Source organism: Panicum hallii, chromosome 5 (genome assembly GCF_002211085.1).
Source record: "Panicum hallii strain FIL2 chromosome 5, PHallii_v3.1, whole genome shotgun sequence".
Lineage (NCBI taxonomy): Eukaryota > Viridiplantae > Streptophyta > Magnoliopsida > Poales > Poaceae > Panicum > Panicum hallii.
In genome coordinates this window covers 3,971,172-3,997,164 of record NC_038046.1, presented here as the reverse complement: position 1 = coordinate 3,997,164, position 25,993 = coordinate 3,971,172, and the positions used below count along the sequence as shown (strand labels likewise).

Genomic DNA, 25,993 nt, shown 5'->3' with positions numbered 1-25,993 from the left:
ACAAAATAAGTATTATTAGATTAATTATGTAATATATTTTCATACTAAATTTATTTGGAGATATAATTGTTAGTAATTTTTTATATTAATTTGCTCAAACTTAAAATTATTATTTAATTTTTCATGAGGGGAGAGTTGCATTTTTTAGGGGACGGATGAGTAGTAAATACACTGACAACTTAAAAAGTATAATCTAAATAAGATGCTACTGACAGTTAGAACTTGAGTTGAACACGTGATGGGGAAATGGGGAATTGTGGACGGCGTGGATTGACCGGAGCGCATACATGCTGCAGCCCCCGCCTCCATTCCGGCCGGGCGTCCACCATTTGTCGCCTTTCTGGAGTCCATCGCCACCACCAGCCACCATCCACCCCTTGGCTTCCCCCTCGCGTTGGCAGCGGTCAGCGCCTCCGAGATGGAGCTCCGCCTCTGCCTCCGTCTCAACGCGCCCCTCCCTCCTGCCGCGACGCCACCTTTCCCGGCGCACGCGGTGCTCCCCGCGTCCCGACGCCTTCGGACTGGTAAGGATTGCCTCAGCACAATCGGTCGCCGCTTCTCCGTTTGTTCGGGCGCTTGGCTCCGTCAAAATGCCGGGCCGCGCGCAACCATCGGTGTGCAAATTTTGGCGAGTTCCGATAGGATTGCTCATAGAAGCTACCTGCGATGAGAGGGACCTTGATTTTGTTGCCATTTGTGGTCAGGTGGGAGCTACGGCGTCGCTCTTAGCGCTCTTAGGCGGCACACGAGGCGTTCGAATCCGGCAATCCGCGCTGCCATAGCCGACGGCGAGCAGGTACGGTGGATAGCAGAAGCCACGGGGGCGGTGTCCTGTTGACTAAGAGGGGAAGCACTGACATGAGCTTTGTTTCACCAGGGTGTGGCTGTGAAGGAGAGGAGCGTCTCGGTGATCCTCTTGTCCGGAGGGCAGGGAAAGAGAATGGGGGTATTATGTCTCTTCTGCTTTGACCTTGTCTTTGGTTTTTGGTTGTGACAGTGACAGTGGGAGGCACTTGCTCTTTAGTTCTCGTACATTGCTTCGGGTTAGGTTAGTCAGTTTGGTGATTCTAATCTGGGGACAGTAAGGTCACTATGGCTTCTCTTCAGTCACTGATATTGGGGCCTTTAAGCAACAATTCATCTAAAACACAATGCATCAAGGCTGTGCGCCCTGTTGAACAATCGCAGGGAAATGAACAGACTACATAGTCATTCTTGTTGCTATCAGTGTAGATGAATTTAGCACTGTAAAAAATAACTGTTTTTCTAGTTGTGAGCCTGCGAACTTAGTGTGTCCTTCCAATGCTTGATCATTTTGTCTAAATTCTGCCCATCTTTTTTAACAGGCAAGTATGCCAAAGCAGTATCTGCCACTACTGGGACTACCAATTGCATTGCACAGGTTCATTTCTCTTGCATAAACATTTTCAAATTTCTCAAGTTGACAAGGTGATGTGGACTCAAGAATCTTTACATTTTATCCACAGTTTAAAAACATTCTGTCAACTGAAGGAAGTCAAAGAGGTCGTGGTAGTGTGTGACCCAGACTACCGTGATGTATTTGAAGGTTGTAAAATTGTCCACACCCATTCTATTTTCCTTGGCTTAGCTACGCATTTATCTGAAGTTGTCAAAAAATCTTCATCCACTTCCACAGGCTCTATTGAAACCTTGCAAATACCTCTTAAATTTGCATGCCCAGGAAAAGAGAGACAGGACTCTGTTTTTAATGGACTTCAGGTCAGTGATGATCCACATGTATATTGCTTCCTGTGCTTAAATATCATAGGGATTTTGTGTATCGTTTGTTCACAGGAAACTGATGGGGACTCGGAACTTGTTTGTGTCCATGATTCTGCAAGGCCCTTAGTTTCTTCTGAAGATGTAAAAAAGGTTAGTCTTATTGTCCATGATCCACCATTAGTCACATCATAGTATGTTTGTTTGGTAGTGTTTTGGTCTGAGGGTGTTCAGTCTTTTTTTCCCTGGCGCGAATGTCATAGGTTCTGGTGTGGAGTGGGTGTGTGGTGTCTTCTAAATGTTTTGCTCTTCTTCTTAATGCAATGATACACAGTTCTCTTGCGTATTCGAGGAAAAAAAAGTTTGCTTTAGCTTGTTCTTTCTTTGGAAGTACTGAGACATATCTTTCCCATCCATGAGCCCGCAGATAGCCCTTCCCCTGCAAGTTGCAACTTATATTCAGATTTACAAAATGTTTGGCTGCTTGGAATTTATTGCCAAATACCTGATCCAGATTCAATATTTTTGTGCTAGCCCTGAGAGCAGTTCACATTTTTCTTATTTTAATTCTGCTGCTTTGTTACATTTAGAGGAATTGTATCTCTTGGAAGCGGCAGGTTGTCTTGTGCTTTCTAAGGGGGAAAACAGATAGCTGTAATTGCTTCACAGTTTGTTCAAGCAATAATATTTATTTTGATTTTACTGATTAGGTCTTAGAAGATGCTGCTGTGCATGGAGCAGCTGTTCTTGGTGTGCCTGTGAAAGCAACAATAAAGGAGGTGATTGTTTATATCATCTAGATGATTCAATTTGATCTTACAAATAGCATTGGCCAACTTCATATAGCATTCTTGATGGGGGTATATAACATTCCTTTCCACCCATATTCCCTTCAGGCCAATAGCGATTCTTTTGTCGTAAAAACCCTTGACCGGAAGACTCTCTGGGAAATGCAAACTCCACAGGTATTCATATTATTAATTCTGGTATGCATTTTATGTTTCTTTTTTTTTTCCTTGTTCCTGCACTCAAGAACGTTTCCCCCCTTACTTTTTTTTTATTTTTGGAGAAACTGCAACATTACAAGAGCATGTTTTCTATTGTAGGTTATGAAGCCCAATTTACTCAAAGATGGTTTTGAACTTGTTAGACGGTTAGCCTTACTTCTTACTTCTTGCCAAATCAAAATAACAGATATACTGCTTCTAAGCTCTCTGCTGACTTGATTTTGCCATCGCAGGGATGGCCTTGAAGTCACTGATGACGTATCTATAGTGGAATATCTCAAACACCCAGTCTATATCACGGAAGGCTCGTACACAAACATTAAGGTATTCCTGAATAACGTTTGAGCTATAACGTCCTGAACCGCTTAATCTGAAGACATAACTCTCAACATGTGAATTTATTGCAGGTGACCACTCCTGATGACATGCTTCTGGCTGAGCGCCTGATGAATGAGAAATGATAGGCAAAACTAACTGTTTGCCTGGTTGTACAGACAAATGTGATTTTGAATTTTTGTGGCACGGCATTCACCAGCACCTCCTCAATTCTGAAAACCAGAAAATAAGTATGGAGCTCGTACACGAGATAGCTGACCTCTCTGTAAACATTCTTTGTATATCAGTGAAAAAATAGCAAGGTTTTCTGCTGAATTCATACTTTGGCAGAACAAATGGAGCTCCTATTACTATTTTAGTTTTCACGCAATGACATAGAACTTAAAAATAAGTCCATTATGCATTTAAGTGTAAGAGCTTCATTTTGTTATAAGCATTATCAAACGATGATATGTTTAAAAAAAAGAATTGTTGGCGACTAGTAAGTGTAAGAGCTTCATTTTGTTATAAACATTATCAAACGATGATATGTTATAAGCCCATCAGTAGTTACAGCTGATCCAATATGCAATTCAGTGCATCCATTTCAACAACCTTTTGCTGGCGACTAGTAAGACTTAGTGGTTAACATGGAGATTCATCCAAAAAGGTAGTACAGTGGCGTTGGAGAACATTGAGATATATGTAATACAGAACGGGGACATTCCGAAGAGATACAAGATTCCTAATGACCATGTTTGGGGTAATCTTAACTGACATTTGATATTCCTTGAACCAACACAATGAGTATAGGGCCCGAAGGTTTCCCTTGAAATCATGGCTCCTGACTTCTGTGCAATTTGGCACTTGGGCTATGGTGCGTTTGAAGGTGACAATAACACAGAATTCATCTTAGAGGCTTCAGTCCCTGCAGAGAGAGAACAGTCATACTGATATTTTTAGAAAAGGATTATCATGTGCAGTAAATTAGTGAAATGAGTAATCTATGAACTTTGGTCAATAGTGAAAACTTTAAGGACGTGATAAAACAAATTGGCCTATGTTTTAGTAAACATACTCTGATAATTCCAACCCATATACTCTTCTTATAGTTCTAAAAATTGGGTGACTTGTCCTGGATATGGGTAGATGGTGCTTGTACATCGTACTTGCATGTAAAGTGCTCATGTGGGAATCAAAGAGTGTCACATTGAGGTGAAATTATTAGCCATTTGATGTGCTTGAAATTGCTTTGTCAAAGTACTGTAAAGTATAAAAGCATGTAATGGACCTGGCTATTACCACTCACCAGGGGTCTGTTTAGACAAGGAGCTCGTGGTAACATCTTATATTGTTAACCTAGGTCACTATGTGCATGGTCACCTATTGCTGGGACTCCAGATTCTAGAGCCTAATGTTTGGAATGTGCTGTGATATTCTCTAATCAATGAACAGACATTTATGGCCACATATTTACAGGGTTACCTTCAAAGCTCGCAGTTCATTTGCAGCTGTTCGGAGAGAATCATCTGACAGGATCAATCTTGACAAAGCACCAGTGCTTAGGCTGCATTGCAGTCAATAGTTCACCGGAATATCTATGAGGTGGCTTCAATGTAAAACTATAGCGACTATAAATGCTGGCATCCAGCATCTGTTTGCAACTGTAGAATATGAAAGTGATGCATTACCCTAAAAGCTTTGCTGCATCTGAAACAGAACCTTCAACAGCAAACAGCAGATCTAATAAAGCTTGCATTCCCTGTCCAGTCGAAAATGAAGCACACCGGGAGGTGTTTTAATATGCAATACCGGGGACAACAAAACATATGCATTAGGCCTGTTAACGTAAGAACAGAAGCATACTGGAGAAAATTTTGAGTTATTTGGACCAATTTGTGGGCCAACATCTTTTCCTCGAACAGTGGACTTCAGGGGCAATATCTGAAGAAGCTCAACTGGTGGAGTGTAGTCCTCAAGGTTTATCGGCCTCCTAACTGGTAGAACCAAGTTGTTAATGATGATGGGGTTTTGTGGCCATCAGGTGGCATGAGAACTGGAAAATGGAAGTGAATTGCCTTAAACACCACTTAGTTATTGGAATTTCGGCTTTTCAAAAAAGTTATTGGAATTTCGAAGCAGGGCTATGATGGACAGGTTTTCAGCTCACGAAATATATTTGACAAAGTGTTTTTAAGTTGCAGGCAAATCTAAGATAATTCTTGAATTGCTTGAACTAGTAATAAACACTTGTTGTCTGAAACAAAAGCATAACTTGAAGTACAGCAGATTTACCTTTAAGAGCAATGAGGGTTCGAAGCCGAGACAAAGCTGATGCCCGGTTCATATGTTGTGACCGATCCTCCACAGCCTGTGGGGAATCACGCTGAAAATGAATTATCACGCAAAAAGGAAGAACTAGTTCTATTGCACTACCTCATGATAAAACATGACACAGCTTGACGAGGGAAAAACAAGGTTTATCAAAAGTTCAATTGGTTAGTGATTGCATTGATCCAACCAACTCCGTATCATTCAAACTCTTGGAACATAGGAAGTACTGTACGGAATGCCCATTTATTTAAGATGGTTTAGCACGATGCAACTGGATTGAGAAACCGTAGCTAAATCAGCAAAAAGTTTCCGACCTGGGCGATGATGCCGGTGGGGCGGTGTTTCAGGCGGACGGCGGACTCACGCTTGTTGCGGTGCTGGCCGCCGGGGCCGGACGCCTTGAACGTGCCCATCTCGCACTGCTCCATGAGCTCCTCGTCGCTCATCCCCAAGTAGTCGACGCAGCCGCCGGTCCCGGTCCCCGCGTCATCCTCTCCCCCCTTGCGGCCGCCCCCGCCGTCGCTGGGAGCATCCGAGCTGGTGGACACGGACGAGGCGGGGAGGGCGAGGGGAACGAAGCGGTGCGGGGAGGGCGCGTGTCGGCGGAGCGGCGGAAGCGGCAGGAGCCGCGGCTGGGAGTGGGAGAGCGGGGGTGGGGTCGGGAGGGGCGGGTAGCGGGCTACTCGCAGGAGCAGCGCTCGAGCCATTTCAGCAGGGGGGCGGGCGGCGGTGGGCGGAGCGTCGCACCGGAGGTGCCAGCCAGGATGGGAGGGAGAGGACACCTACCAGATCGCGTGGTTGGACGCGATTTTGATGGGCTCGGCCCGAACGAACGAGGAGGCCTAGATGTCTTGGGCCGTCCGTTTCCGTCGGCGGCACATGGGCCACGGCCCGTGGGACAGATCTCGGTAGATTTTTGTGCTGTGGATTATTGGTCGGGAAAAATCGCGTGCACAACATTTAGCGCAATCCTCTCCAAAATTAAAAAAAAAGGAAGAAGAAAAATAGAAAGATGCAGCGCGTCTGCGCGTGGATGCCGGAGCCTGTTGCTGCCGGTGGTGCCAGTGCCCACCGGCAAGTGCGCCGGGACGGTGAAGGTCTTTGTGGCGAGGCGGGTTCCCAGGAACGGGGAACGCCGGACGCCCGTGCGCGCATGCAAGGGTCGCGGCCGCAACTGGCAGAGCATGACCGGCGACCGTGCCCCGATAATCGGCGCTGGTCATTTCTTTGTTGGGGTCCGATTAGCCGCTCGCGCCTGCGCCGGGATTACGTTACTTGCGCGACATTAGTGTAGGGCGAACGGACCTGCTGGTTCGTGTGATCGGAGCACCGAGCACGAGTGATAATTTCGCGGCAAGGGTCAGCGGTGACCGCGAAGCTTGCGCTGCCTTGCGCCAGGCCGGCGGGTAGAACGCTCCGACGGCTGGCGCGTGCGCCCATCGCCATGGCGCTGGCGCCTCCGCATTCGCGACACCGCTCCACAGGGCCGGGCGGGCGCGCCGGCGCGCCACGAGTTCACCTCACGGCCTTACCCGCGCGCACGCAGCACGCTGTTCGGGGCTTCGGGACTCGGGACCCGTCCACCTGGCGGCCACCTCCATCCCCAGAGGCAGCATCGGCAGCAACGCGTGCGCTCGAGCTCGACGGTATCCTCAAATACCGACCGGGTCTGCAACCCTGACAAAAAGCCCAGATAAATTCATGTGGATGGGGGCTATAATCTCGCGTCATCCTGTAAAATTTCAGACTCTAACTCGATCCGTAGGAATAGGGGGAAAAAGGCAATCTTATGCTTGGGGTGGTCGGTACTTCAAATACCGTCCGGGTCTGCAATTCTGAAAAAGTTCCCGATTGCGGATGTTATATGTGCTTAAAAATCGCAGATAAAATCATGTGGATGGGGAAAGTACTTCAGCATCGTCATGTAAAATTTTAGACTCTAACACGATCCGTAGGAGGAGAAAGAAAATGGTAATTTTATGCTTGGGGTGGTCGGTAAATGAAATACCGACCAGGCCCGCCCTCGTGAAAGATCCCGAATTGCGGCTCCACGTGTCCAAAAAACAATCCAGGGAAAATTCAGGGAGCGAGGTAATAGATCGACGCATCATCCTACAAAAATTTTAAGCTCTTGCATGATCTCTCGAGATAGAAATTAATGCGACAAGTTTATGTTTTTGAGTTGGCCTGTAAGCCAAATACCGACCAGGCCTGGTGCAGACTGCAGATGGTGCATGTCTTTTCTTTTATTTTTTGCTGGTCTATGATTTGGCAGACCACTGCATCTTCTCGCGTTTGTGCGGGAGGCTTTACGAGCTGGGCGCGCCATGCACCTCGTCGCGGTGACGGGCGTGGCGCTGCACAGCTTGGACGGGACCCTGCATGCGACCCGGAGCTGCAACATCTACCGCCCGCGGCCGGCGAGCGATGCTGGCGAGCTCAACTAGCGGTTCGGCGGCGCGTGCCCACAGAACACGGAGCACTTCTTACCGCAGAGAGCAAATGTTCTGCAGAAGCAAGCATAGAGAAAACCAGATTTCAGGAAATCATATTCGACCCACGTGAATGCTTTTGACAATTCATGTACCAACATACTTGCACAGTAAGATACAGATTTCTGCAATTCAGAACCCCCGGTACAAATCCTGGCCACGCACAAGCAGATGTGCTGGGAACTGGGAACAGAGACTACAGTCACTAGTCACTACTCAGTGCTACCAAGTGCACGGCACCAATAATGAAGAAATGGTCAGTTGAGAGGTAGCTTCAGTGACAACGTTTACATACTAGAGAAAGGCTCAAGTCAACAACTCAACACAAGAAACATGCCACGTTTTAGACACACAGCTAGGGTCGGAACAACTAATCAACAGATATAGCCATAAATAGAAACACGGGTTTACAGGCTAGGGAAACTACACCATATCTAGGGATGATCTCTGCGCCAGGAGATGATTTCCTCCAAACAAGTCCGCCGATGCTTGCTGCTCGGTTACTCACGCCCTCGCCCTCTTGTTGGTGCAATCCGGGCACTTGTACTGCTTGATATGCTCAGCTCGGGCAGGCGTGATCTTGACGCACTTGCCATGGTACCACTTCTCGCAGTTATCACAGCAGATCCAGAACTGGTCCTTGCCATCGTTGGTTCCGCAAGTTCCACACAGGGTGTTGTCGTGCTCTTCTGCCTCCTCATCCCCATCATCATCGCCACTCTCTTCTTCATCTTTGGGGACCTTGGCCTTTGAACGAGACTCAGCTCTTGACTGCTGAAAATACCAGTCGTGTTAGCAGCAAGAATTAAGGCTGGATGGCAACAGAAAAGGGCTCGGCATTTACCACTTTTGAACTAGGCTTGTTGCTCTTGCTGCTACTGTTAAGCGTCTTCTCCTTTGTCTGCTTCTTGGCCGATCCTGTCACTACCTCAAATATTGTAGGCATGTTGTTTATCATGCTAAAGAGTCGCCTCCTGCATAAGAACAATCAAGGATCATAAGAAATGCACTTTGGAAGGTAGACAGGCACAACCACCTATTAATAAACAGCCGCATAAAACTTCTAATATGCCAAGGGTCCAATAGAGTTTCGTCCGCAAAGAGCCATTGCAAAGTATGTTTTTGATCCTGATTCTCCAACAGCAGCAAAGAAAAGATCTTATAAACCATACTGACATCATGTAGGTCGATTTTGCAATCATACTCTAGCAAATTTCACGTGCGACCACTGTATGAAATTATAGCTGATTTCTGACAATTAGGATACTCCCTCTTTTGTGTCTTATTGTTCTGCCGTAGTCATGTGACCAGATTTATAACTAATATTGCTATCCTCAAACTCACACTATTTGAGATCTGAACGCAATAGGAGACAAGTTAGTTGGAGTGAATCCTTCATGAATGAAGATGAGAGAACAAATGAAGTGCAATGAATGGTAATATTTACTATTCGGAGGGGGAAAATGGTTAAAAGATCCAGTCATTTCAATACCTAATCCTTAACCATACACTCAGACATTGATAACTCTAGAATCTAGATGAGCTAACATTTCTGGGGTTCTAAACAGGAATATTTGTCCAATCAACTACAATAATTCTGTAACTACATGATACACACCTTACAATACATTGTCAGTTTCTATGCCTGGTGCATAGTTCCACAGTTTAGTTTTGCAAAATATATTTTTGGGTATTTTTAAATGTACACCTGTCATGCCCAGATGACATCATTTTCTTACAAAATGAGCAAAAATACAGTAGCATTCACTCTTGAGTGTAACAAAACCATTTAACAAATGGTTCCATCTCTCAAACAGCAATGTGGAGGTGCATGCCTATAGTTGGTTTACCAGGGTAGTAACTACTAAATACCGATATCACAAGTCCGGAAAAAAAGTAAAGGGTTCAATATATATGACAAGGATGAGATCTAAAAGGTTATAATGGAATTTCATGAAATACTGAATTCAGTGTGGTTAAGTGGTTAACTGAACTATGCCTAGCATTAATAGCATGTGAATCAACATTAGCATAATTCATCCCTGCAGACATTCAACATATCCATTCACTTTGTCATTTGTAGCATTTTTCTCCTTTCAACACGTGATAGACAGTAAAATAAAGTTGACATACATTCTATGGTAGTAATGCAATGTCGTAAATATATGATGTTTATGACATTAGGAAGAGCCGTTAAAGCACAAATTCTGCTATATGGGTGCTCTCAGTAATGCATATATTTACCCTTCTAAACATCAATGGTCTTGCATTATTCATGAAAGAAATAACTGAATATAGGTTTAACAACACAGAAGGTACACATTGCTAAGCAATCTATATTACAAGATTTATCCAGTAATCGGCAGGGAAAAAGTGGTGGCAGAATTACACTAAAATATCCTATTTGGTATCCACGAAAAGGTGATATGATTGCACATAAAACCCATACTGTATGGCACAAGACATAATAAAATGCATCTTTTAAAGTGAATGGTATTTCAAAAGTCTCAGTCACTCCTATCCACATTACAGCTGAGAAATTCAAATCCTAAATCCTAATTGAAAAGGGGGAATTGTAAAATGAGCATCACAACTGAGCCAAAAGAAAAGGACAAAGCTAAGAACATAAGTCATTTAAGAATCCCATTTTCTTCACTTGCCCTAGGACTTGCCACACAAATGCAATCCCGTTTCTTTATGCATTCAGCACAAGCAAATACGAACAGGATCCCAACATTCAACAAATATTGTTCACACTGTTCAGAATTCTGAATGTAGAAACTATCGTGTGGAAGCAACAAGGAACTGGCCAAATATTGAGTAAAAAAATTCACTCCCAAACTTAGGTGGATACCATTTCCATATTAAACGAATTAACAGGTGCATCTTGAAAATGAAAAGTTAGCAAATCCGTAAGGTGCATCCATACTTTCTGGTACACCAAATTGAAATAAAAACATGTTTGTGAAGAAAGGGCCAGACAAATTGATTAAACAGCATAGTTCAATCATAGCAGAAAATTACCTAGCTTCTTTGTCAAACCCAAACCGGGCACCAAAGTAGAATGCAACAGACAGTAACCAGGAATCGCTGTGAACTGCAACTAGCGCCAGCCAGTCCTTCTCATTCATGCCATCCCTAGCAAAGTTGATTCCTAATGCTGGCTCAGGGATCTCTGGGGGCACTTCCTCAGCTGGCAAGGTAACCTCCCACGTCTCATTGGGATACCCATAAAGGCACAAGTTCTCCTTTTCTGTTCAAAAACCAATGCAATTAGTACCCATAACAAGATACTGCATAGCATTATCCAGCAGCATTCAAAACTTAGTAGTAGTTCTACACTAACTGTGCACTGCTGTTCACCAGGGTGCAAGGCTCAAGCCGAAAACACTGCAGACCAGGCCATAATATTTAATAATGAGAAGCAACCAAACCCCGCAATAATTACATGAATAGAGCAAGCAGCGAAAGCAACCACGTATTTCAGCCAGTCGTACAGTGCTATCAATGCACTGAAGGAAAAAAGATATGCTGATTCAGTATACCTATCCAATTATGTCACTGACTCCACCAATTGACTGGGCCAACAACTACAGAGTAGTATAAGAAACAACAGACAGCACACCATAGCAAGCGGTCATATAGAAATCCAAGCACACGGTCTACAATTAGTGGATAATCCAATGGCAACAACGAGCCTAAAATCTCTAGCAATTTTCTGCAGCATCGTTCTTATGAGCTGCCAATATAGGATTGGTCGCAACACACATAGTGCTAACAACCTAACAGAAAACGAAGGCCAACCAGTAGTTCCACAGTTCCAACCAACCAAAAAACATCTTTTTTTTCTCCATAAAACTGCCATATCAGTCCCTAATCTCTCACCAAAATCCAACAACTACAATCCAGCACAGCATTAATGAAAGCTACAAGACCAACAATAATTCGAATCCCAGGCACATAGAGCGAGTGAGGATGGAGACAGAGAAAGGGAAAATTTCTCCAAATTTAGCTTCCAATCTCCCACCAAAGCAACCACACCCAAGCAGCAAAACCACAGAAAGCTCCTCGGCTACGAATCCCCATCCCGGAGGAGGAAGCCGGAGAGATCGAGCGCACTCACCGGGGTCGCAGAGCTTGAAGAACTTGTCCACATCTGCACAGAATAAGAGAAAAATACCGCATCAATCCCACGAATCCACGCAGCCGCGCGGGAATCCGGAGCCCAATCTAGGGCGAGCGGAGGCGTACCGGTGGTGAGGGCCTTGATCATGCCGGCGCGACGGGCGCGGTAGTCGCGGAAGACCTCCTCCGCGGTGCGCGCCGCGTACGGCGCCGCCCCGGAGCCCCCGCCGTCCATCGGGCGCGCGGCGCGGGGGCAATGGCGGTCGCTAGGGTTCCGGCGCGGGGGAAAGGCGCCGCGGGTCGCGGCGAGACGAGCAGGCGCTGGTAGAGGGAACCGGGGGGATGGTGGAGGAGGAAGAGAGGAGTCGGAGGAACGGGAGGAGTGGGTTTATATTTGCCTTGCGGGGAATTTCCTCGGCGTTTCGGCGAGGATTTGGGCCCGGTTTATTTGATCCGTGTGTTGTGCTCGGCACGGGGCCCCAAACCGCTGCCGTCGTCCTCGCCGTGGCGTGTCCGTCTACGGCCGGTGGAACCGGTCCACGGTGGACCAGGAGGGTTTCCTGATGTTTTCTTGGTGGTCTCGGTTTTTTTGACGGTTAGGCTTCATTTATTTTTGTAAACTTGAAATTCCTAAATTGTATATGAAAAAAAAAGGATCAATGCCCGTTCATATTGAAGAACACAAAGTAAAAATCGTTGAGGAAAAGCAGAAATCATCAACAAACAATGTTTAACGTTGACAGGTGTAATTGGTCATCTTCTGTGTTGCAGACGGTGCTCCAACCAAACTGGAACCGGTTGTTCAACTCATTTATGTTGTTGAGCAATTGAGTCTACACGCTTACATGCTAGCAAATAGCAATCTCCCTGGACTTTCGGATAGCGACGCTGCAAACCTGCAGGCACAGTGTCATGATCCGGACAAGAAGTACAGGGTCTGAACACAGAAATTCTGTACTGGATTATTCCAACCGCGAGGACATTCTTGGGGCTGGAGCGGCGATCGACCCGGGAGGAAGCAGCGCTGAATCCACTCGTCCCAATCTGGGCGAAGATTTTATTTGAACGGTGACGGACTCTGGTAGTAGGAACGAGAGGCGCAAGGCGCAGCGAATTCCTGAAGCAGGGAAGCCTCGGCAATGGCAGATTAGCAGCTCAGGCTCAGGTCACCTTCACCTGCTTCTGCTTCCCCTTCCCCCTCCCCGTCTCCCGCCCCAACCCTCCTGGGCTCGCTCACCATCGCGCTTCTCTTCCAACCTCGCATTCTCCACCCTTTCATCTGGGACAGGTCCATGTCAATGGAGGCGTTGCATTTGGTCGTATAAAGCGCTTGTTTCAGCTTCGTGTTTTCCTCGGATCATCATGTTCACTGAGACTGTCGTGGTCTCCACTGTTTGCCGTACCCAATGCTGATCTGTGACAGGGAAAGCATGAAAGACTTCGTACATTCAGAGTTCCAGTTATGGAAACAACGAGCATGTTCACGCAGCGAGCACGTTTCTCGTGGTTGATTCACTTGTTGGAGCGATACAGGAACGCTCCTAAGATGACGAAGGATGCGTGAAAGGGAAGACACCATAGCTCACGCAACGAAATTCAGAAAAGGGAAAATACTTCACTCTGAAGAAGCGTGTCAGTACAGAATCCACGGACCAGTGATGCAGTTCTGAATTCCAATAGTTCAAACTTGCATTGATAAAAGAGGATTCCTGACACCGAGAAATTAAACAACTGTTAAACGAAGGGTTCTTCAAAACTAGTACAGTTACACGCCCGGTCACGTCACATCCCATCTAGCATTATTTCTTCCGTTGAGGCTATCTCCAGCGGATGACCGTAAAGGGTGCTGCAGAGGAAGATTCCGTTCTCTACTGCTTCAGCAGCGTTCAGCGTTCTTTAAATGGTCCTCTAAAATAGAGAACGCTACAGGTTTCCTTTATATATAGAGATTCTCTCTCCTCTTCTCTATTTTTCTTTACGTTTCAAACACTGAATTAAATAAAAATAAAATATGTCCATAGCGTTTGAGGTATGATAAATACGTACGTACAAAAATTTGGAACAAAATACGTTTCTAATATAGGATTTAATTATAGAGAACGAGATTTAGAGAACGTTGTTGGAGAGAAATGAGATATAGAGGAGAGAATCTTGTAGAAAATTCTGTAAATGAAGGATGGAGAGGATGGGATTTGGAGGATATCGCTGGAGACATACTAACACTGCAACGAACTGCTCCGGCTCTGTGTGAAGTTTCACATCATGGGCCTCTCCAGCAGAGCCGAGATGTACCACTCGTCGGCGTTGGGCCCCTTGTCGAGCTTCCTGCCGGTGTTCCACCGGATCTTCCGGAACCCGACCTTCTCGATGATGGGCACGTACACCTCCGTCAGCTCCTTCCCGGCGCAGAAGAAGTGGTCCAGCCAGAATATCCCGCCCGGCCGGAGCACGCGGTAGATGTCGTACAGCTCCGCGTCCAGCACCTCGCCGGGGATCCACCGGCTCAGCACGTGCGCCGAGTGCACGATGTCCAGCGTGCCGTCGAAGAACGGGAGCCGCCCGGCGACGGCGCCGAGGTGGAGCGGGATGAGCCCCCGGGACGCCACGAAGGCGCCGAACGGCGCGCCGAGGTCGAGCGTCGTGGTCACCACGGTCACGCCGCGCTCGGCCATGCGCGCCGCGAACGTGCCCGTGCCGCCGCCGATGTCGAGCCCAATCCGTATCGTGCCCCGCGGCTTGGACCCAAGCACGGTGTCGATGTCGTAGTCGAGGTCCCCGACGTTCCCGACCCAACGGCGCTGCTCCTTGCCGGCGAGGTCGAAGCAGGCCTTGCAGTCGTGGCTCCCCGGGCGGCGAGCGCGGTCCACGAGGCACGAGTAGTTCTTGCACGAGTAGGGGCCCCACGAGACGGACTTGTCCGGCGGGATGACCCACAGGCTCTCCGGGAACGGCGTCGGGTCCGGGAACCCGGCGGGGCCGCGCGCGCGGCAGCGGCGCCTCGGCAGCGGCTCGCACCCCCGCAGCATCAGGCTCTCGGCGAGCGCCTCGTCGGACGGGCAGTCTCCGGTCATGTTGTAGCTCATGTACTTCCTGAGCTCGTCGCGGTGGCGGTGGCACGCGGCGCCGACCGCCGGGTACAGCTTGTCGGAGTCGAGGTTCGGGGTGTAGCCGAACGGGAGCGTGTGCGGGCCGAGCGCGAGCGTGAGCTCCTCCTCCGGCGTCAGCTGGGGCGGGGGCTCGTCCCGCTTCATCCTGCCGGAGTTGGAGATGAGCCTCTTGATGATCACGTCGGTGGCCTCGACGCGGCGGTGGAGGTCGACGGCGAGGCTTTGGCTGGAGGAGAGGACGCTGAGCGCGAAGTCGAGCCCGGAGTCGCCGCCGCCGCTCCCAACGCCGGTGACGTGGGAGAAGGAGACGGACAGGAGGATGGAGACCGAGTTGGTGAGGATGAAGAGGAGGATCATCTTGGTGCGGTCCGAGTAGTGCCTCTTCTTGGCCGTGGCGTGGTGAGGCGCCGGCGGTGCATGGGTGGCGCTGCTGCAGCTGCTGCTTGCGCCGGCTGGGAGGGCGTCCATTTGAGACTGGTGTTGGGTGATTGGTTTTCTTGGATAGCCTTCCATGATGCCCATCTCCAGTTTTCATGCGAGACTCTGCTTGCTTGGTTGCAAGTTATATTTATATGACTACGAATTTCTTTCCATTTCCATCTAAAATATTCTTTCTTTCTTTTTTGGAATTTTTCCAAAGCAACTCGAGACTGAAGAGATGCATGTTAGCATTGCGTAAACCGCACCGATTCATTTCTGACCGAATGACGCGAGAGAGCCTCTTGCCAAATGCTGATTCAATTGGAGGATTGCTAGTGCATTTGGGTGTAAAATAGTCGGGTAATAACCGATTGGAGGATGGTTGCGCTGCGGCCTGCGCGGCTGCTCGTATGCAGACTTTGAGAAGGGTGCAGAAAGGATGTCTTGAAGTGCAAGGGTGATGTCCTTTGCTTACTTCCGGGTTCATCAAACTATATACGCAAGTGTTTCACAAAAAAGAACTATATATATGCTACTAGACTTTGGTTATGATAACAGTACCATTATTCCCTACTATGCGAATTTGTACTCTTTCCATTTCAAATTATCAATCATTTCAGCTTTTCTAGGTGTATTGTTTTTGTTATGCATATATATATGCTATGTCTAGATGCATAATAGAATATATGTATCTAAACAAGCTAAAAAGACTAATAATTTGGGGCGGATGGAGTACCGTGCTATAGCGCCTCTCTTCACAAAGTGTCACCAAATTCGTAGATCAATAAGGTCAGAAAGTGTTGATTGAGGAACACAATACGTACTTAAAAAGGTTTTTACAAATCGAAGCCAGTATTCCTAGAACCGGATATATGGCATCTTGCCATGTTCTCAACAATGTGTTCGGCTGCCATTTATGCGGCTGCAGCTGCACCCGGAAAAATGGCAGTGGAATAGGCCTAAAATAGCTTTCACCACCATTATCACCGTACCATCAACCATGGCTATGGTGATACAGGCAATGGCCACATGATCACAGCAACAACAGATTGATCGCAAACCCAAAAACTTCAATCGACTTAAAGTACGCTGTATAAAAAAAGATGAGGCCCCTAAAATGGAGTGGGGACGAGATGGCAGGGAGTGAGGAGGACCATGTTGCGTTTTCGAGCTTCCGGAAGCAACCTCCATCGAACGGATGGAGACAATTGGCCGCACGTCCCATCGAACGGTGGATATCACACCCACCATTCCACCGGTGCCAGCGGCGACGCCATTTCTTTCTTTCCGGGTAAGGAAACCATGCGCCTGTGTTCTCCTTCCTGTTGCTGCGGCTGAGTAAGAGCGGCTCCAAATCTCAATCCAAGCAAAAGCGTGGAGTCCTCGAGGCCCGAGCGCCCGAGTCCATGGCGAGGATCAAGGTTCGATCCCCAACCAAATCTGATTCCTCTAGCCTAAACAGTAAACACGTTTGATCTGACGGTTCCACGTTTGATTCGTCAAGCGCCATGCCACCCGGAGGCTCTGGCGCCGATCGAGAGAAGAGAAGAGGCGGCTTAGTGAGGGTGGAGGAGGCACCGTCACACAGGTCTGCTTCTGACTTGCGTGTCGGTGTGATGTTTTTGCTGGTTAGCTGCACGTATATAGATCTTGCTGATGTCGTGCTCTCGTGTGATTTCAGCAAACCTCTGAAGCTGATAACCAAAGTAACAGCGACCTCAAGGTACGATCTCTGTTTATGCCTTTTTCTTCAGTAAGTGACATGGTTCATGGTGATGTGTGCATGTGGGAGTACTGACATTGCTGGAGTGATTCGGTGAACTTGGTTACGGGTGCTGTGATGGTTATTCTGGTGCCTTTCCGGACCTCATGGGGAAATGCTGATGTGTCACTTATTTGTTGCTCTCATTGCAAAATGTCAAGTGATTTTGGAACACTCTGTTTCAGACCCTTACATTTGCCGACACATTTCTAATTTCTAAAGGATCATTTTATACTGTTTGCGAATGCAATGTTTATTTCAAACCTTGTGAAAGAGAAAGATTTTGGGGAACACTTGCAGTCAATATTTATTTCAAACCTTTTCTATGAATCAACCTTTTTTTTTTGGTTCAGATCGTCCTGGAGGATCTAACCGTTGAAGAGATTGACAGAGCTTACCACTGCGTATTCCATTTCAATGAGGTCAGTATTTAATTTTTTTTGCTATTGTGCTATGCTGCATACTACTACGTATCATGTTTTCCTTCTTTGCAAATATCTATGTCTGTCAATGCTGAATGGTTTCTGTTTCAGGTCTATGGTTCGTTACTTCTGAAGGAGGACGGACTCCGTGATGACATTGAGAAGTTCTGCCAGTTAAAGGCTTCAATGGATGAGAAGATAACAAACATAAAGATGATGATAAGGTCTCCAGACTCCGAGAGGATCAAGAAGTTGAAGGCCGCCACAAGGAGGAGCAGCGAGCTACAGGACGTCATACTTACCTTGGAGCAGGATCTTGCAAGCGTGAAGTTGGGACAGACAGTCGCTGAAGCAAACTACGTACAACTCATGTGCACGTATAGTCAATGAGGATGCGATCGGTGAGGGTGACGATCTGCTCTTCGGTTTCATAGGTCACGTGCTTAGGTGAACGGTGGAATAGTGCTCGGTCGTTTTTGATGGAACAGTGCTCGGTCGTGTTTGTCAGACCCAGTCGTATGAGTATGCTATCAAACTGTGGCATCACTGCCATCTCATGACCTTCTTAAAATGGTAAGGAGCAGTAGATGTGGCATGAAGTGCCGAAAGACACACGGTGGTGCTATATGGAATAATGTCTGAATGAGAGAAATATGTTGAGACCATGCTGCTGATGATTACACTGTGGTCGAGTCAAGCGAATCTGAACTGATTTTGCCGCATCATGTCTAATCTTTCCACTTCTAGAGTTCCTTCCTACTTTCCCATCAGAGGCAGTGTACTGTTTTTACTATGCCTGGACTTTAGAGAAATCACCTTTGGAATTTGAACTTGTGCGCCAACAAAAATGGAAGGGTACCTGTAGAGAGAGGCGTGGTCAATCAAGAGAGGGTCTGAAGGTGAAGCGTGGTCGAAGGATCTGCCGTACACGCGCGCCAACAGTTTGGCTTCGGACCCGTACACGTGTGCTGTACGCTTCGTGTCGGAGTTGGGAACAGGGCAGGGGCGTGGGGAACCATCGATTCTTCGAACTTTAGAAAAAAAGTAGAAGACACCACGCAACGCACCTTGTTCTGACATGAAAGTTTGCAAACGCAAAGCACCACGACGCATGGACGGCATCGGCCATGGCGCAGCCGGACGCCGCCGCAGCCAGGCGTAAGCTGGAGACGCTAGTCCGGACGATGGAGCCGGTGATGGAGGGGGTGGACCGCATGATCCGGCGCCGCAGGATGCTGACGCCGGCAGGAAGCAAGCGGAAGCAGCCGGAGCCGCCCGCCCGCCGCCCCCTCTCTCATCTTGTGACCATCGACGAGAGGCGCGCCGAATTGAAGGAGAAAGCCACCCGCCTCTACGAAGAGACGAGCGAACTCGACGAGGTGGCTGCGGCCGGAGCAGCCGCCGCCGCCGCCGCCACCGAGGAGAACCACCAGGGCATGCAGGGTTTCCTGCGCCATGGAGGTGATGGAGACCTGCACGGACAGCGACTATGATCAGGGCTTCATGCCGGCCGGATTTTGTTTATCGTTTATTCTTTCTTGTTCCTAGTTCCTTTCCTTTTCCTCGGATGGATGAATTATAACATTGAACAGTGATGGATACTCACAGTCTGTATGGAGGTTTGCATGTATCGCTAATTCTTTCTTGTTCCTAGTTCCTTATGAATTTACCTTGATGTTCGATCGGAGATTTGGGCATTCTCCTTGGTGCTACCATTTGCCTTCATGGTTTATTTAGTTGTTACTCTTAGCGTGTAAAGCATGACCAAATTTTGAAAGCCTTTTAATGGGGTCTCGAAAATTTGGCACACAAAAGTTCATTTCACATGTCAATCTTGATTAAAATCTTGGAGACCAAATTGTTTGGTTTTGTCACCACTGTATCTGTATGTGGCCAACAAGACACAGTCTGGCTTGCTCTGCCCATAGTAACTTCGTGCCTAAACCAAAGTACCAAACAACTGGTGTTTCATGGACAAACTTTTTGGGCCACAAGGCTGGTACAGAAAACATGAACTGCGAGTCTCCATGCTACGTCCTACTATGTAAACAGCATACAGCAGTGTGGATTTTTTTAAAAAAAAATAATACAGTTTGATGCAGTACTAGTTACAAGAACAACCCGCCTCAATGCTACTTAGGAGTACAAATTATTACTTAGTACAAAAACATACGTGGAAGCTTATCAGGTTCCCAAACAAAACAAGAACCACGATGAAACCCAATGCCCCTGTGTACCCAAACGGTGAAACGGCTCCGTGGTCTATGGGCAATTGGGCATGGCAGCAGCAGCAGAACTGCAGAACCTGCATGCCGGTGATGGAGGGGGATGGACCGCCTGATTCTGCGCCATCAGAAGCTGTAACCCGCGGGAAGCAAGCGCCGGCGGCGCCCCCCTGTCCTTCGCTCGGTTCGGATGGCTGCGAACGCCGGACGCCGGCGAGGCAGCCAGGCGGAGACTGCAAGCGCTGGTCCGGAGGATGGGTCGACCCGGTGATGGAGGGGCTGGACCGCGTGATGCTGCGCCATCGCATGGCGACGCCGGCGGGGGCCAAGCGCAAGCAGCCGGAGGCGCACTCTCTAGCCGCCCGCTCAGCTACCTGCTGACCATTGATCAGAGGCGCCAATTTCAGGGCAGAATTCAACCGGATCCATGAAGAGGCGATGACGGAGCTCAACAAGGTTGAAGCGTCGGAACGCCGCGAAAGGCACCTGCATAAGAACCTCAACGCCGCCGGCCAGAACGGAAGGCAGGAAGGTTGGCGGCGGTGGAGTCGGAGGCCGTCGGCGTAAGAGGCGATGAGGAGAGGGAGAGAAGGAGCACTTTGTAAATTTTCTATCCGAAATAGGGGGTAAAATAAATATTTTGGATCGCTATTATTAATCAAGATCCAAATGAGGGTGTTATTTATAAATATTCGGATCGCGATCCGAATCAAGGTGTGTAAATATTCGGAATAAAATCAGGGTTCATGTCGCAACTATTCCAGGCCGGCGAGGTCGGGCTGCCGCCGGCGACCTCTGCTAGCTCCGCCGCCAAGCATCCCGCGCTCGCCTCCATCAAGTCCACACGCCGCCCCTGCCTCATCTCTCGTATGCGGGTTCTCCGGAGATGCGGCCGCGGTGCGGGAGCCGGGAGGAGACGGAGGCGCTTTCGGCCAAGCGCGCGCTTGGCTCCGCTCGTCATCGCCCCGAAAGAACCGGCCGCAGATTCCAACTCCATTCATATCCTCACGTATACCATAAAATTGCACGCAATCACCTATTCACCTCTGGTCGTCAAATATCTGGTTTGCTGTGTTTGCTTGTGTTCTGAAATTTGCTGTAGCATACCTCTGCCTTCTCATCTCCAGTTCTTTCTAGCCCATTTGATTTCACCGAATTGGGGATAGTATTTCAGACTCCGCCGACTGCTTGTTAGTGCTAAGTTTTGGTTACTGCCAAAGGCTATTTTCAGATCGATCATTGGCCCAAACGCCACAGCTTGTTTGTTGAAGGACAACTCTGGCATCCACTTTTAGTCCAAGGTTCTGGACTTCTACAGAGGGTTTATCCAAAGGAATATCTGCAAATTTAGTGAGCTTCCATCTGATCGTTTCAACCAAAATAATCGAGCACATCTTGGGAGAATGGCTAGTTGGCTAAGCCTCTGAACATTTTGTGGTTTATTATCAGTATTAACGATCTCCAAGAAGAGCAGGCTCTGAAAATATGATTACAAGATGAGACGAAGGAAAGTGCTAGGCCTCATAGGAAATTTGAGGCCACAACATGGAAGGTTGACTCATGGGAAATGAAACACTTGTTGTTGGTTTTACTCCAGGTAGCAGCCTTAGAACGTGGGCGTTAAAACTTTCACCTTGTTAGTGTTTTCAGTGCAACACTGCACGTCATTTGTCAACACAGCCGCATGGTTATGTTTGGTGGCTTGCGTGATTGGTTGACAACTGTAACTGTAATGAAGCAAATTATCAGTTTCATATTGCAACCGGAGCTTCATGATGATGTAAGGAGATCGGGCATTCTTGCTACCAGGCTACCAGCCATTGGTCCTGGAAGAGATGGAAAGATATTTTGAGTAGATGAACTGAATGGTCTTGCATGATTGTAGCCATATATATATGCACTCAATCTTGTTGCCTTTCAAGCCCACGTACCAGCGCAAAAATTTGATTATTCGGTATGATTTTTGCTCTGTTCTGTAAATGTTGTATGGACTCTCTTATCCGCTGAAAATTGACAATTTTGTTCTTTTTTGTTTTCATAGCCTGCAGTTACTTGATCACACAAAATTAAAGGTACATGCTACAAGATAAAACTTAATATTTACAAAGGGTTATTTTGCATGTGTTATGTACTTATGTGTAAGTAAATATGCTGCAATGTCCTCTAAAAATATTATCTTCTCCCCCTGTTTCAGTCATAAAAGGAGAATGGTTGAGCAGAGTTGGGTTAAGAGTGGATCGTTTGACCATTGATAATATCGTGTGGATAACAGCCTCAATGCGAATGCAATGAAAATCAATTTTGCAGCTCAGTCGACACAGATAGGGTTTATATTTCTTCGGAGGCCAGTATACATGAATGGAGCGAGGAAGACATAAGAAACACAGTGTATAGATTTGTCTCCACTCCATGTAGTATAATCTCAAGAGCCAAACTCCAGATTGGACTCCTCAAGAAAAATACATGGTTTTGCTTAGAGGTGTAAATTAGTGACCCTTAGGTGTATCTCCAATCCTCTTCAATTCAAATATTTGTGCTCATTTTCCAAAATAAGATTCTATTTTGGAGAAGTAGTGCAAATATTTGAACTAAAGAGGGTTGGAGGTGCACCTAAAGGTCACCGATTTGCACTGGACCTTTTAATTTTGCTCCAATACTTTGGTCACTAATTACAATCTCACTATACTAGTAGGTACAATTAAGGGGGCTGATCCTTGCAGGACGCAGGACCTGTCAGTTGTTTGGCGTCTTGTATGATCCATGCCTGGCAATCTTGGATCCAGGATCCATATCTCAACAAAAAAAAAATTCTAGAACAGCTTCCCTGCCATTGCACAGTGACGATGAAGCTTGCGAAATACGCGGATCTCAACAGCTTGATACATTCAAAATACTTGCCCTACGTATATACTATACTGTCTATATGGTCTCTATGCGTATATATTTGCATACTCTTAGGTATTCTCGCGCGGATCAGTCCTGGAGCCCGCTCTCGGAGAAGAGCGCCTCGACGATGTTAATTGGTATCGATGAGGGACTCGACGAACAGATACACATTACCTGGAACAACCGCAGGCCCAAGTCGCACGCACGCATCGTCGCATCCTCGGCCCGTCCCGGCCTGGCTCATGCGGAGACTCTTCTCGGCTTCTCGCCAAAAGACTGCAGCACCAGCGACACGACGCGCGCATCCATCAGAGACCCACCCGGCCGGGGTCAACCGGTCAGCATGCGGGTCAGTCAGCCGCCAGCGCCACCGTAGAAATGTCAAGGCGGAGGTCGGGTCAGCAGTCAACAAATCTAGACAACCACGGGATCCCCGACAGCAGCTGGAGGCGGTCCGACTGACTGGCCTCGCCTCCGAGGCTGAGTCCAGCGGCCGGGGCGAGATATCTTCCCGTCACGTCAGCTCTCACCCTCACTTTCATTCTCACTTTCACTCCACCCCTTCAATGCACAGCCTGTAGTACCAGCTCTCACTTCTCTCTTCTCCATGTCAGCTTTTCTTTTTCAGATTTAATTATTTCACTCTTTTTTGTTCGCGTACGCAAAATAATTCAATAAACTAATTTTATTCAACTAAAAAAATACCGATTACATCATAATTAAAAAAAATTACATAGTAATTAAAAATAGTAAAAATACATAATAATTAAAAGAAAACTCTAATCCTCCTCCGAATCTCCGAATCCTCATCTAGTCCAAGCTCTTTTTCCACCATCTTGACGGCCTTGAAATGAGTACGTTTTTCTGTTTCGTCCATATCCGCGGTTGATCGGAACTTCATTATGTTCATTGCTTGAATAGTTTAGCCTTCACTAAACCACCTCACATGTTCTTCATTACAAATGCTTTACGTGCTACCGCACTGCTTGATGAGGATTCTTTCCCCTTCTCCTTCCCCTTAGCCTTCTCCTTCCGCTTAGCCGCCTTGGCCATATCACGGCCTATTGGACGAGTCTCATTGTCCTGCTCGGTGTCTTCTGTTCTGTCGGAGCTGTACTCACCTGAAACTCCGAGGCGGGTTCTCTTGCTACTCACATCGGGTCCACTGTCAGGACCATGTTTCACTGCCCACTTGGGTTCGTGGCAAATAGCTCTCCACCAATGATGGCGCTTGAATGCTGTCATCACTTTCGAGTCGTTCTTGTACCTCGCCATTACCCCCTCCATGACCATTGCATCGTCTGCTCCACTCTGACGTACTCTTTTTTCTTGGATGTAGTATCCATTAAACAGGGCCACCTCGCGGTTGTACACGTTCCAATGATCCTTCAGTTGCTTCGCGGTGCGACGACGGGACGGCTCTGCGGTAGAGTTGAAGGTCTCCGCTATTTGGCCCTAAAAACTCAAACCGGTCTGGTCGTTGCTGGTGATAGTGTCATCCGAGTGATAAACCCAAGCATATACCTAGCCCGAACATATTGTTAGTTATTTGAAAAAAACACGATATCTAAATAGATGAACACTAATTAAATTACCAGTTTTTTCTCCTCCGCAATTGTCCAATCAAGTCTCTTTGGACGCTTTGGTTCGGTCGCTCCTGCACCTTCATTTTGAGACTCAACGGAGACGGAGCGCCACCTCGCGGTTGTACACGTTCCAATGATCCTTCAGTTGCTTCGCGGTGCGACGACGGGACGGCTCTGCGGTAGAGTTGAAAGTCTCCGCTATTTGGCCCTAAAAACTCAAACCGGTTTGGTTGTTGCTGGTGATAGTGTCATCCGAGTGATAAACCCAAGCATATACCTAGCCCGAATATATTGTTAGTTATTTGAAAAAAACACGATATCTAAATAGATAAACACTAATTAAATTACCAGTTTTTTCTCCTCCGCAATTGTCCAATCAAGTCTCTTTGGACGCTTTGGTTCGGTCGCTCCCGCACCTTTATTTTGAGACTCAACGGAGACGGAGCTTGGAACCGTGGGTGCCGCGTGCGGAGGTGGTGGGTATGGACCATATGGAGGTGGAGCATATGGAGGTGGAGCGTACGAAGGTGGTGGGTACGGACCTTCAGTCCCGCTCCTTGTGCCTGGAGGTGGAGCATATGGAGGTGGTGGGTATGAGTATGGACCGTACGGATAATGATATGGCGGTGGAGGTGCCCCCGGAGCCGGAGGTGCAGCAGGGGGGAATAATACCCGGGGTTGCGGCGAATTGACATCGGAGCGGCGATGCATTGGAGAAGGCTCATCTTGGGGAGATGCTTGTGACCCGTCGGACTGCAAGAGATCGATGAAGTTATAGAAATCTGGAGACCAACCGGTCATGGTGGAAGAGATTTCGGATTGTAGAGGAGAGAAATGAGCTCAAATGAGGTGTGGAAGGAGTGAAAACCGGGTGGGGTATTCATAGGGAGGTTGGGGATGAAATTTGGGATTTTTTGCAATTATTTTGAATTTTTTGGAGTTCAAACGGTCAAATAACAGCTAATTCAATGGATAGTCCGCGTGGACCAATCGAAACGCGACACATCACGCCCTCTCGCCAGCGCACCACCTCACTCCCGCCCCCGCGCGCCTACCAACGCGGGCGAGAGCGGGGCGATAGCGCCCGCTCCTGCCCGGCAGGATTGATCCCGCCCTCTCTCCCCCTCCCGCCCGTCTCTCACCCGCCTCCCGCTTGAGCTGTGTCCATAGGGGGGCGGTACCGCCCCCTATTGGCACCAGCCTGAATATTACTGCCTCCTGAACTCTGCATCTGAGATTAAGGACATGGCGATGCAAGGAGGAGAGTTAGCTCGGGTAATTAAGGCGGCAGTGAGCTATCTCACCGCTGGAATTTAATGCTCTAGTTCTCCTCCCGGACAGCTCAATGCTAGTAGTGTAGTACCTGCAGAGTGTCCTCTGTCTTCCTTTCCCATTCTTCTTGACAGAAAGTCCATAGGCTCCCTTGTTAGGGCAGCCGCAACAGGCCGATAAGAGAGTGCTACAACAGTTCCACGTCACGTTTCTTCTTACGTGGAGCAGAGAGAAAAGGATGTCGCTAGCTCTGGCGAGAGTCGGTAGGCGATAGCACGTCTCCCGACACCGAGCGGGTCC

At 47.7% G+C, this 25,993-nt stretch overlaps 5 protein-coding genes across 7 annotated transcripts; 2 read left to right on the top strand and 3 right to left on the bottom strand.

Moving 5' to 3' along the window:
* Window positions 1-321: 321 nt before the first annotated feature.
* LOC112893055 (2-C-methyl-D-erythritol 4-phosphate cytidylyltransferase, chloroplastic) lies at window positions 322-3,441 on the top strand. The gene is made up of 12 exons (XM_025960208.1): window positions 322-524; window positions 705-796; window positions 878-946; window positions 1,347-1,402; window positions 1,488-1,567; window positions 1,658-1,740; window positions 1,816-1,893; window positions 2,451-2,519; window positions 2,637-2,705; window positions 2,847-2,893; window positions 2,981-3,071; window positions 3,155-3,441. Exons 1-12 carry the CDS (start codon window positions 419-421, stop codon window positions 3,206-3,208), a joined length of 894 nt encoding a protein of 297 aa, XP_025815993.1. The 5' UTR covers window positions 322-418; the 3' UTR covers window positions 3,209-3,441.
* Window positions 3,442-3,596: 155 nt separating this feature from the next.
* Window positions 3,597-6,193, bottom strand: LOC112893056. 2 transcript variants are annotated; one of them, XM_025960211.1, is made up of 6 exons: window positions 5,711-6,193; window positions 5,358-5,433; window positions 4,929-5,059; window positions 4,754-4,824; window positions 4,548-4,660; window positions 3,597-3,990 (listed from the first exon to the last, which is right to left on the bottom strand). In XM_025960211.1, the coding sequence occupies exons 1-5, from the start codon at window positions 6,101-6,103 to the stop codon at window positions 4,588-4,590; spliced, it is 744 nt and encodes a 247-aa protein (XP_025815996.1). In that variant the 5' UTR covers window positions 6,104-6,193; the 3' UTR covers window positions 3,597-3,990; window positions 4,548-4,587. The 2 variants fall into 2 exon arrangements, with proteins under 2 accessions (XP_025815996.1, XP_025815994.1); XM_025960209.1 differs by having other exon boundaries at window positions 4,548-4,629; window positions 5,711-6,190.
* Window positions 6,194-7,962: 1,769 nt separating this feature from the next.
* LOC112893907 (PHD finger protein ALFIN-LIKE 6) lies at window positions 7,963-12,372 on the bottom strand. Of its 2 annotated transcripts, none has more exons than XM_025961435.1 (5): window positions 12,140-12,248; window positions 12,012-12,044; window positions 10,913-11,141; window positions 8,733-8,862; window positions 7,963-8,662 (listed from the first exon to the last, which is right to left on the bottom strand). In XM_025961435.1, the coding sequence occupies exons 1-5, from the start codon at window positions 12,246-12,248 to the stop codon at window positions 8,393-8,395; spliced, it is 771 nt and encodes a 256-aa protein (XP_025817220.1). In that variant the 3' UTR covers window positions 7,963-8,392. The 2 variants fall into 2 exon arrangements, with proteins under 2 accessions (XP_025817220.1, XP_025817221.1); XM_025961436.1 differs by having other exon boundaries at window positions 8,320-8,659; window positions 12,140-12,372.
* A 1,770-nt stretch (window positions 12,373-14,142) lies between these two features.
* On the bottom strand, window positions 14,143-15,642 carry LOC112891465. The gene has a single exon (XM_025958346.1). It carries the CDS (start codon window positions 15,640-15,642, stop codon window positions 14,269-14,271), a length of 1,374 nt encoding a protein of 457 aa, XP_025814131.1. The 3' UTR covers window positions 14,143-14,268.
* Window positions 15,643-16,825: 1,183 nt separating this feature from the next.
* Window positions 16,826-18,312, top strand: LOC112895664. Its single transcript, XM_025963644.1, has 5 exons — window positions 16,826-16,961; window positions 17,045-17,128; window positions 17,222-17,263; window positions 17,656-17,724; window positions 17,836-18,312. Exons 1-5 carry the CDS (start codon window positions 16,947-16,949, stop codon window positions 18,112-18,114), a joined length of 489 nt encoding a protein of 162 aa, XP_025819429.1. The 5' UTR covers window positions 16,826-16,946; the 3' UTR covers window positions 18,115-18,312.
* Window positions 18,313-25,993: the final 7,681 nt, after the last annotated feature.